Source organism: Pollicipes pollicipes, unplaced genomic scaffold (assembly GCF_011947565.3).
Source record: "Pollicipes pollicipes isolate AB1234 unplaced genomic scaffold, Ppol_2.1 Scaffold_4740;HRSCAF=5597_pilon_pilon_pilon, whole genome shotgun sequence".
In the NCBI taxonomy this organism is placed as follows: Eukaryota; Metazoa; Arthropoda; class Thecostraca; order Pollicipedomorpha; family Pollicipedidae; genus Pollicipes; species Pollicipes pollicipes.
This window is the reverse complement of record NW_023596545.1, coordinates 19,397,449-19,409,052: the sequence shown is the minus strand read 5'-3', so window position 1 is coordinate 19,409,052 and position 11,604 is coordinate 19,397,449. Positions and strand designations below refer to the sequence as shown.

The window sequence follows — 11,604 nt, the reverse complement described above, 5'->3', positions numbered from 1 at the left end:
GGCGACACTGACCCAGGCACGGTCACTGCGACCCCGGTTAGGTTTTCGCCGGCACTGTCTGGTGCGCCGGCCCGACCTAAAATCACAGCAGCGGCGTCGGAGACACTGTGACGGTGTCGGAGTCACAGCGGCAGCACTGGGGTTCACCCGGGGGAGGGGGAGGGGGGGGTCATCTCTGTATCGGTCACCGCGATACGCTGAAGCATGCGTAGCTGAATGTGGACAGGACTGGCCGCCTGGAATAGCAGCGGCATGGATGTAGCTACGTAAACCTCATTTTTGTGCTTTGAAAAGTTCCACAATAACTCGGGATTTGAACGATAGACCTATGTATGCGACACGTGTATTTTTTATGAATTGCTGCTGTTTCCTCCGCATCATTCGGGGAAGTGTCGCTCTTATTATAGATTGAATACCAGAAATATACCTTTGTCGCAGCAATGCTAATTACAGCACTCTATGGCTGGAGCCTAAAGCTGTAGGCCTTGCTTTATTTATACTTACTTCGGAGGCAATTATGAAAGCCCGCGACTTGTCAAGCCATCGTATCATACTGACGTTCAGTCCATCTTTACATGACATGGTGATTCACATATGCGCTTTACACGCCCCTTGTTAGATCTGAGGGAGTCGTGGCGACGTATTCTTATGTCGTGGCTTTCAGAGACTGCGATCAAAGCTCCCCTGCGAGGACAACCTACGTGACCTTCGCTTGAACCGCGACAAACGTGCCCATCATTCCCAAACCCACTTAGGATCCATAATACGCCTTCTGGGGTCAGGCGGGTCAATGCAACATCATCGGTGCCAGTTTTGCCTCCTGAAGCGTCCAGCAGCGCCATGATTCAAGCTACATTGCACGCTCCTGAGGGCTGGATCAATGTTGCTAGTGCTGAGAACCACGTCCTGAGGGGCTTCATAAACTGCTGGGTCGATGCGGAATATTTTAACGTTAAAATGAAGGCTGCTTATTTTCAGCTGCAGCTCTCTGTAGTTCTCTGAAGTAGTTCTCTGCAGTTTTACAACTGTTTTGGTCTTGACTGGCAAGTTGTCTAATTTGGATGGAGAAAGATCGATGTTTGCTATTGCAAACCGCAACGTTGCGGTACAAACTGTGTCGTACCCCTACCTTTAGAAGATTAATTAAAGATCAATTCCGCAGATATGGAACGTTATTGCAAGAATTAAGCAAAATTGATCAGAGCTGAAAGTTGACGTGGGAACAGTTGATGTGGAAGGTTAGAGTGGAGCGTCCATCTTGGTGCTGGTTTACATAAACAGCATTGCATTGTTTGCTTTTTCTGCGTTTCCGTTGACGGCTCCTGCCTGTTGGATGGGCTCCTTTGAGGGCTCCTGTCTGTTGGGTGAGCTCCGTTGACGGCTCCCGTATGTTGGGTGAGCTCCGTTAACGGCTCCTGCCTGTTGGGTGAGCTCTTTTATCAGAGTGCCATCGTTTTGATAAAGTCAAAAAAGACAAAACATGCGATGGATGAAGACGCAAACGTTGCAAGTCCAATATGATTTTCGATCTCACGACTCAAACAGGGGGCCTCCATGTTCAGTGGGTCACACAGGCCGGCGGAAAGCGGGACGCGGTTCTTTGATTGTGAAATAATCCTGCCCAGTGCGAACACCAGCATCGTGGCGACAGCGTTTAATGAAGGTGCGGCAGGGACAGAAGGCGGAATACGAACAGTCAGATGTTTTAAGATAGAATTTTACCCAAGCAAAATGGATTATTGGTGAGTTTAATAGCTTTCCTCTCATAAGGTCTGAGACTGAAGTAGAATCTGCAAATTCTGAGCCCCACCCGCGCGTACTTGAACAGCATCTTGCAAGCAGCTGCGAATGCTTTTTCGTAATTTGTTTATGCAAATTAGATGCTGGTATTCGCTTTTTACTCTTCGTGAACCTCTTAGATACATTCACGTCCGCATTTTGAAAAATCTTCTGTTTCAGAAGGTTTGTGAATTGCTGCAACACGTTTTGATCTTTCGCACCAACCTTCGCCAGTACGAACACGAATGCCATCGTAGGCGACCGCACCGGTCAGCGTGTGTTAGCATGGCCTGGCCGCGCGGAAGGCTGGGGACTGACGGAGCGTGTCCGTCGCTGCAGATGCTGCTGCCGTTGTTGGTTTGCTGCCTGATCGCGGTCGGCTGCGGTCAGACCCGGTGTCCGGCCAGCTGCTCCTGTCGGCCGGACGGGCTCGGTCGCAAGAGGGTCAGCTGCGAGAGCGGCGGCATGACCGACCCCTCCTTCCTCAACTACATGGACATCGACACCCGGGTGAGTAAGGGACCCAGAGCGGCGCCTCCGGGCGCGCAGGTCGGTAAGAGGGAGTAGCACCTCTGAGCGTGCAGATGGCTATGGTCGGCGGGGCGGCTCTGAAAGCGCAGGTGTGTCAGACCGAATGGGTGTATGTGAACGCGCAGTTGTGAAAGACCGAGTGCGTATGACCGAAGGGACGCCTCTGAGCGCACAGGGAAGACCGAGAGCATCTCTGAGCGTACAGGTGAGGAAAGCCCATTTGTCCCCTGAGCGCGCAGGTCGAGAAAGCCGAGCTGTCCCCTGAGCGCGCAGGTTAAGAAAGCCGAGCTATCCTCTGAGGGCGTAGGTGAGGAAAGCCGAGCTGTCCTCTGAGCGTGCAGGTGAGGAAAGCCGAGCTGTCCTCTGAGCGTGCAGGTGAGGAAAGCCGAGCTGTCCTCTGAGCGTGCAGGTGAGGAAAGCTGAGCTGTCCTCTGAGCGCGCAGGTGAGGAAGGCCGAGCTGTCCTCTGAGCGTGCAGGTGAGGAAAGCCGAGCTGTCATCTGCGCGCGCAGGTCAAGAAGGTCGAGTTGTCCTCTGAGCGCGCAGGTGAGGAAAGCCGAGCTGTCCTCTAAGCGTGCAGGTGAGGAAAGCCGAGCTGTCCTCTGAGCGCGCAGGTGAGGAAGGCCGAGCTGTCCTCTGAGCGTGCAGGTGAGGAAAGCCGAGCTGTCCTCTGAGCGCGCAGGTGAAGAAGATCGAGCTGTCCTCTGAACGTGCTGGTTGGTATGGCCGTGCGACGATTCCGAGTGCCTCACTTGAGTGAAGGGCTGAGAACATGGACCAAGGCAGGCTTTGACAGAGCGACAGCCCGCTGACGCTGGAGACGCTGTTGTCCCTGGCCAGATAAGTAACGCAACTCATTTAAGAGTGGAACAGTTTCGTTGGCAAGAGATGAATGTTCAGTGTCATTCGTTGATCGGATGCGATAATTCCTCTGAATTTTGCGTGACTGCTGAATGCGTTTAATGCCACGATGGATATGTGATACCGCAAACGCAAGGTGTAGATATCGGTAGCTTGTGGTCCACCCATCTGAAAGCTTCAAAATTGGATGCAAAACGTACAGCCTAGCTACGGTCCTGACGACATCAAACTGTACAGGTTTAAATTTAATCGAGACCAGAGAATTTAATTAATTTAATAATAAATTTAATCGAGACCGAGACGCTCGCTCAAAATTTGTTGTTTGCGCGATGGATAATAGCGTACAGCGCTATCAATGCAAGCACTGGAAATTGTAACCTTAACATGGTTAGACATGAAACATTTTGGGTTTTTGGTCGGACAAGTTCTGCGACGATCGAGTGATCAGAGTTATATTGCTTTGAGATAGAATTATTCATAAGTGTTGAAAGGGATCTTTTGTTGATTGAAGATTGCGATATAGACTGGGTTGCAAAGCTAGAATAACTTGAAATTCGGTATTCAGTAACGTCCCTCTTTTTAAACTGGCTTAGAATCCATGTGCAGTCCCAAAAGAGGGCTGCAATCGGTATTTTGCAATTGCGGGTTCGAATCCTCTCTTCCATGTTCCATCCATCCCATCCTAAGTGCGTACTGGCTTGTGCATATTTTATTTGTAGATGGTTGTCGTCATCCGCACGCACACCGCGCTATCTTTTAAATTGTGTCACGCGTGAGTCGAGCAAATAAACACGTATTTAGACTTCATCACTTCATAATCAGGTTCATCGACGCGCGCATGGCTTCGCTGGAGGCCATTAAGAGGAATTAGCTGAGTAAAAGAGCTCGAAAGCATTTTCGGAAATCGGTTCTTGAGAGTGCCATGGGGAGTATACGCCCTTTGATCTAGCTGCAATCCCAATTTCATTATGGCTGGTGACGCCGTTCAAGATAGGTCCATTGTATGGATTCCTCGTCGAGTTCCTGGTGATTGGGCCTCTGGCTTTGAATAAGATATCGACCGAGGAGTTCTCGGTATTAATTCTCGATCACACGTGCTGAAGTTCAATACACTCGCTATGAATATGTGCTCTGCATATTACACTGTCACTACGTGTGTTATCCAGTCATGAACCCGCGGAAGCCTAGGAAGTTCGAAGGCAACTCCCTTCCGAGTTTCTAGACTAGCTCCCGAATCGTTCCAGTTACATCCACCACATTGTCCGTACCCGCCAGGTGGTAAATTTAGCACGTTCTGGAGGGACACAGTCTTCGATGCTGGCAGAGCTCACGAAGGTGTAGCGTTACTGATGACGGACCGCACAGCACTTCTTACTTAAGCATGATGCAGTTTGCCGTCTCCTTTCTTGCTCTGGCTTGTTGTCATGTCTGTTATCGCGTAGTCTGCTTACCAGGCAGGGCCATTCGATGTGCACGAGATCACGGGTGATCCCTAGCGGTCAAAGGAGGAGAGGGAGGGGGGGGGGGGGGGGAGTGGTAAACCGGCGAGCTTCGAACTAAGGGTACTTGTGTCGTCCCTTTGTGATAATTATGCCGTTATAGCAAATACATTTTTTAAACCGTTGTCAACCGAAAGGTTGCATAAGGCGGAAGGACAAAAAAGTTTACCTCTCACGACCTTGCCCTGGTATTACCCTCAACGCTTGCTAAATCTTGTGATTCGTATGTGCACGGCCCCTTCCGTCTGGTAATAAGCTTCTGCTAGAGAGGATGCATTGCCCTGAGGTCGCTCAAAAATTGCGATTATTTTGAAGTGTGTTGTGTGAACTCTAACGTGGCGTGCGAGATGTCTTTCAACGTCTTCTCGGTGATTTCAACCACAGATATCGTTTGCCATTTGATTTTGTCCCCATCCGACTTTGACTCCGACTTGCAATAACAGTGGGGCTAAAAGTAGTAATAAACGTATTCGCAGTTCGTAAAATACCGAAGTTGTTGCCGGACTGAAATTTCGCCACGTAGGATCTGAGGAGTACTTAGACCAAGCCGCTGGACCAAGCATTTGTGTTGGTCCAAACATGCGGTTTGAACATGCAGCACAAAAATCGAGCTTTCATATTCAGATAAATTCAAGTTGTTGTTTTTTATCGTCATCATTGGATCGTAGCTTCTAGCGATCCCTTCATGAGGTGGGTCGTCTGAACCAAGGCCGATATCTGTAACACCGAGGAGATATCTGTAGGTGCAGCTAGGTATCTAATGACGGGCGTGTCCGCCCTGCTGGGCCTAATGTCCGCCCTGCTGGGCCTGTTGTCCGCCCTGCTGGGCCTAATGTCCGCCCTGCTGGGCCTGTTGTCCGCCCTGCTGTGCCTAATGTCCGCCCTGCTGGGCTTAATGTCCGCCCTGCTGGGCCTAATGTCCGCCCTGCTGTGCCTAATGTCCGCCCTGCTGGGCCTAATGTCCGCCCTGCTGTGCCTCATATCCGCCCTGCTGTGCCTAATGTCCGCCCTGCTGTGCCTGCTGTCCGCCCTGCTGGGCCTGCTGTCCGCCCTTCTGGGCCTGCTGTCCGCCCTGCTGTGCCTGCTGTCCACCCTGCTGGGCCTGCTGTCCGCCCTGCTGTGCCTGCTGTCCGCCCTGCTGGGCCTGTTGTCCGCCCTGCTGGGCCTGCTGTCCGCCCTGCTGGGCCTGTTGTCCGCCCTGCTGCGCCTGTTGTCCGCCCTGCTGTGCCTGCTGTCCGCCCTGCTGGGCCTGCTGTCCGCCCTGCTGTGCCTGTTTAGTGTACATACTGGACCCGCTTGCCCGATGGTGACTGGTCCGCCCGATATGTCAGGGCCCCACACGTGCCGGCCGAGGTGGTTTGGACACCTGGTCCGCCCGGTATGTCAGGGCCCCACACGTGCCGGCCCGGGGTGGTTTGGACACCTGGTCCGCCCAGAGCGCGTCCATCGGACCCCGAGCGATGACAAGCGAAGACTCGCTGTTGCCGTGGTGGCGGCGGCGGCGGCGGCGGTGGCGTCCGTTGCCGCATGACTGGCTGAGGTTATCATGTGTCCGGCGAGCGCACCGGATACCAGCGATCAGCTCACCGGCGGTCCGGTCACGTGACCGGGCCGCCGTGATCACGTGACCGACTCGGTTCTGGCTGTCGGACACAGCAATGGTGATGGTGGGCAGCCGATCCGGTCTCACTGTTCCCAGCGAGGGGCGCAGTCAGCGCTGCCACCAATCGGACCAGGCCGTTTTTGTACATGAGGTACAAATGAAGTAATGAGGCCAACTGGGAGTTGATAGCCCTCAGTGAATGGGATGGGCGTGCTCACAGTTTTATAGTTTAAGTTACTTAGTGGTGGTTTGGTCGGATGTAGTGTGAGGACAGACCACTTATTGAGCGGTAATTGGCGATAATACTACCCAGTCGATGTTGCTTATCAAGATAACAATCTCGACAACGCTATTTATGGTGTTAGTAGTCTTAAAGTATTCGCTTTTACCAGAAGAACCGCCTTTACATGTTACATTTTATATTTTTATTCCGTACTAAACCCTGAAATCGGTTCAGATAGGACGGCGCTGCATTTGTCCAGTGTCGGCCGGCCGAACTAACTCAGCCTCTGCATTGTAGTGTTGAACATAGACTGAAGGGTTGGGCGCAAGCAAGTGGAATGCGTGGCATACAGCCTTCTGCTCTTGACGCCCTGCTGTACAACCTTAAACAAAGCTATCATCTGAGGCAGCTACAGCGAGGTTAACATCGCTGCCATGATCGCCTCAGGTGCTAGTGGTGACGGCGCCGGAGTGGAACCCCAACCAGCTGACGATCGGACCCATCTTCAAACGGTTCAGGGCCTTCATGGAGGAGATCACCATCACCCAGTCAGGAGTACCAGCTATCGGCGAGAACTCCTTCTTCGGCCTCCGTCTACTACGCAAACTGGACCTCTCGCACAACCTGCTGACCAACTTGTACCAGAACCACTTCAAGGGCTTACGCAACCTGCGCCACCTGGACCTGTCGCACAACAGGATCGGCGCTGTGGCCAGCGGTGCGTTTCAGTTCACGCCGCAGCTTCGTTCTCTGAACCTGTCGGACAACAGCCTGCCCGAGCTGGTGCCCAGCATGTTTCTGCGGCTCTCCGAGCTGCGCCAGCTCGACCTGAGCGGCAACTCGCCTGCCGGCCTCGACCCGGACGTGTTCAAGGACGTGAGCGAGCTGCGCGAGCTGCGCTGCGCCCGCTGCGACCTGACCAAGATCAGCCCGCGCTTCTACCAGATGGTGCCGCGGCTGGAGGTGCTCGACATCAGCGACAACCACCTGTCGACGCTGCGCGCCGGCGAATACGAACAGGTGAGCGTGCAGGGGCGGGCCTGGGCGCTGCTTACGGCAGTCTGCTCTCAGCATCGGCCGGCCTCGGGATAAGTCATCAGTAAAAGTCATATTTACGCGCAGAGGTTTCGTGTCTTGGGGAATTCTCAGCATGGCAAGTATTGAATATTCCAAGGAGAGCGTGTGATGTGCTCTCACGCTTCACACACGCACGTGTACACTCGGAGAACGTTACACTGGAGCAGCTACCAAACACCCTCCAGAAGCGCTCGCTCATCCCGGCCCCCCCCCCCCCCCCCCCAGCTGCGACACCTGAAGCGGCTGCTCCTGGCCGGCAACCACTTCTCGTCGGTGGACTCGCTGCCGTTCAGCGGCCACCGGTTGCACGAGCTGGACCTCGGCCGCAACCAGCTGTCGACGCTGCCGGCCGGGGTGTTCGGTGACGTCACCGTGCGCCGGCTGGACCTCTCGTACAACGGTCTGTCGTCGCTGACGGCGGCCGTGCTGCGCCCGCTCGGAGACCATCTGCATTGGCTCTCGCTGGCCGGCAACGACATGGCGCCGCGTGACGTGGAGGCGGTGGGCGGCGGCCTGCCGCGCCTGCAGCACCTCAACCTGGCCGACATGGGCGTACTCTCGTTGTCTGACAGCCTGTGGGCGTCGCTGCCTAAGCTCGTCACGCTCAACATGTCGGCCAACTACCTGCTGTCGCTGTCGGAGCACATGCTGCGCCCGCTGCGCCGGCTGCGTCAGCTGGACGTCAGCGACAACCAGCTGTCGGCGCTGTCGGTGCCGGTGGCGCGCCAGCTGGAGCGGCTGGAGGAGGTCCGCCTGCATGGCAACCCGTGGGCCTGCGACGCGTGCCGCGTGCGGCCGCTGCTGGCCTGGCTGCGCGCCGCCGAGTACGCCTACGGCTGTGTCGGCCCGAGCCCAGCCTCCTGCCTACGGTGAGCTGTCAGTGGTGCCCGAGCCCAGCCCCCTTGCCTGCGGTGAGCCGGCGGTGGTGCGAACTGTGCGCCCAGGGGCATTCGATGTCGTGCAGCGAATCGGATGTCGTTTGATCAGCGAATGTAATTGCGGCTTGTCTCGTATTTGCACATTTGTATTGGAGGAAATAAGACTCGGAGCCCAATGGGCCTCTGAGTACGCATGCCAAAAATCCGCGAAACCTGTTGGTGTTTGCATATCCTTCGAGCTATTGTATGCAAGACGAGTTGATATGTGAGAGCTGAGAAGACACGCAGTATGAGTAACTGGCGTTACACATTCCGTATGTCGGTGGCATGTCTTGTGCAATATCGTTCCCGTGTTGCTGCCCCCAATCTGGATTATGCCGGCTGCGTCGCACCTGTGACGGCGCCTGCCTCAAGCCCCAGCGACTGTCGCTTCCGAGCAGCTCCCGACCTCTGCAGAGCCAGCTGTCAGCCTGGCTAACCCGATCCCACGCCGCTCCCTGCAGGTGCGCACAACCGCCGCGCATGGCAGGCGTGGAGGTGCAACAGCTGAACGAGACGGTGCTGCCGCCCTGCGGTGAGGCGGCAGAGGAGAGCCCGGCGGAGTGGTGCCGGCGCCAGCGGGAGGCCGGCGGCGGCGCGACCGGCGAGGAGGCCCGCCACGAGCGCTACTGCGCTGCCGTGATGACGCACTCGCCGGACGCGGCCGCCTCCTCGCAGCTGGGCGTGATTGTGGGCTGCGTGCTGGCGTTACTGCTGCTGACGGCCGTCATCTTGGCGCTGCTCGTGTACAACAGGCACAGCGCCATCTACTACACGCACGAGGACGAACGCGACGACGCCGACGTCTACCAGAAGGCGGACGTCAACAAGAACAAGAAGCGCGTGCGCATCGCGACCATCGACGAGATGAACGGCCGCGACGAGAGCCCGTTCGTGGACGATGAGCGGCTGGGCGAGTTTCAGAACGGCTAGGCGCCGCCGCCGCCACCGGCTGGCGGCCGTCGGAGGTGGGCGAAGCGGCAGGACGCTGAGGGCCCGCGTGCCACGTGGTTGAACGCCGTGGATTATTCGGATGCACTAGTCGTCGGCTCTGCGCTGCTTTGCCGGCAGGTTTCTTCTGGAAGCGGCGGACATCGGTGTTGATTTATTGCGGAGCGATAGCAGTGTGTAGCTGTTGGACGTGTTTTTGCAGAGGCTTTTAAATCCTCCGGTGAAGACATACTCGAGAATGTGTCCTGCGTCTGTCTGATATGATCGGACGGTGGAGCAAGAGCAAGTACAGGAACTGGTATTTTTATTCCTACTTATGTTGCCAGCTATGTGCTTACCGACCACCGCGCGGTGTTCCAACGCTTTAGCGTGTTTTTGTTGATAAATGTGCGGAACGAGCGATTTGTAAGGCGCCAGTGAGATGCATCATATACACTACACCCATAAGGGCGCCATATCTTTTTCCACGAGCATCCGACTCCATAGTCATTCACATGCCCGCTGCCAGCTGATGATTAGTGCTCGTGTCCGCTCACGCCCGGCGCCCGGCTGCGCTCGACACTCGGGTGATGTGCATTGCGAGGTCGTGTTGCGAGGATCGGCGCGTTATCGTCCCCTCCCCACGTCGCTTCCATTCAGGCCCAGTCGGCACGGCCTGTGACCTTGCCTGCAGACCGCTGACTGATGCGCCAATCACGGCTCAGTTTATCTCCGTTAGACGCGCTGTTTTTGCCGTGCTCCTCCTATGGCTGCTGTTTGCCGCTGGCTCAAATCGTGACGCTCTGCAGATGCGCTGTCTGCGTCAGACTGACACTGGGCATGCTAAAGCTGCTCATGTGCGCGCAGAGCACGTGGGACCAGCCAGCTGGCCGCTAGCGAACAAGGATCACCTCCTAAAAACGGAACCATCATCTAATGGACTTCGGAGCTCAGTTTGTCGGCGGCGTCTGCAAATCACCGACTTGTCACCAGTGTCACCAATCACCGACGTGTGATTTATATTTTGGTGCGAGCCGGTCGACCGAACTGAACGTCGAGGCTCGTGCTGCTCACCTCTGTTCCTATAATACGCCATCTTGCTCTCGCGAGCGGCATCAGACCGTGGCGTCGTGCCGGGTATACCACTGTGTGCTACCTTTTACGAGTCGGAGTTTCTGAGGCGTTTTATGCCCACCAATGTCGTCCCGCAATACATGGATGAAATCTCTGTCTCTGCGATGACCTGTAGCAATGCTATGTTAAAGCCATTTAAATAACGTTTCCTGATTTTGCCAACACGTGCGGCAACGGCGCGACATTCCTCTGAAATAGCTGCCGAGCATTCGAGTCTGCGTTAATCCGGTCCAACAGGCCGCAATCTGTCAAACGACGTCGGCCTGTCACTGGATTGTACAAGCTGGCAAGTGTAGCTGACAGCCCCAGCCCAGGGTCGGCGAACTGCGGTTTCTTGTGCTGTTGACGCGTCCCGTTGATGGCGTTGACGCGTCCCGTTGATGGTCTCGCAGTGGATGCAGCGGCCGTGCACGGACCGTCGACTTCGCTCCATCCACTCTCCATTGTAGAGCAATCTGAACTAATAACGGGAGCAGTATCATCATCATTGAGTGAATTGTCCTCGCGGGCCCGCGGCAAGGGCACGGTGTCAGCTTACGCGGCGTACTTAACGGGAGCAGTATCATCATCATTGAGTGAACTGTCCCCGCGGGCCCGCGGCAAGGGCGCGGTGTCAGCTTACGCGGCGTGCTTTGCGATACGGACGCAGCTACAGCTACGCGGCGTACACGGACTCGGTGGCATATTATGACGAAGCCGGCGAGCACGGTGTCAGCTTACGCGGCGTACTTTGCTACTACGGACGCCGCTACCATGAAATAGATCAGCCGTAGCATATATGACGACAGCTTCAGATCGCGCGTCAGATGTTGCAGTTCTGTGCTTCTCCTCAAGTGTGGACATTATGTAGCAAAAGATAATGCGCCAATTACGATGGAATGTGCAAGTTGATCGGCCACAAGTCCCCTGAGAATGATTTCCCACTACAAAACGTCGTTTCATGCAAAGCGCATGATAACGTTTGCAAAAGCACGTAGATGCTTATTACTCAACGGAGTCGAGCTATGCTAATCGATATGGTCATCAGCACATGCGTTAGTAGATGTTCTTC

General features: G+C 55.3%; 1 protein-coding gene across 1 annotated transcript; it reads left to right on the top strand.

Annotated features, from left to right (window-relative positions):
* The first annotated feature begins 2,120 nt into the window (after positions 1–2,120).
* Positions 2,121–10,648, top strand: LOC119099158 (leucine-rich repeat-containing protein 15). Its single transcript, XM_037222263.1, has 4 exons — positions 2,121–2,289; positions 6,943–7,515; positions 7,798–8,441; positions 8,954–10,648. The coding sequence occupies exons 1-4, from the start codon at positions 2,245–2,247 to the stop codon at positions 9,420–9,422; spliced, it is 1,731 nt and encodes a 576-aa protein (XP_037078158.1). The 5' UTR covers positions 2,121–2,244; the 3' UTR covers positions 9,423–10,648.
* Positions 10,649–11,604: the final 956 nt, after the last annotated feature.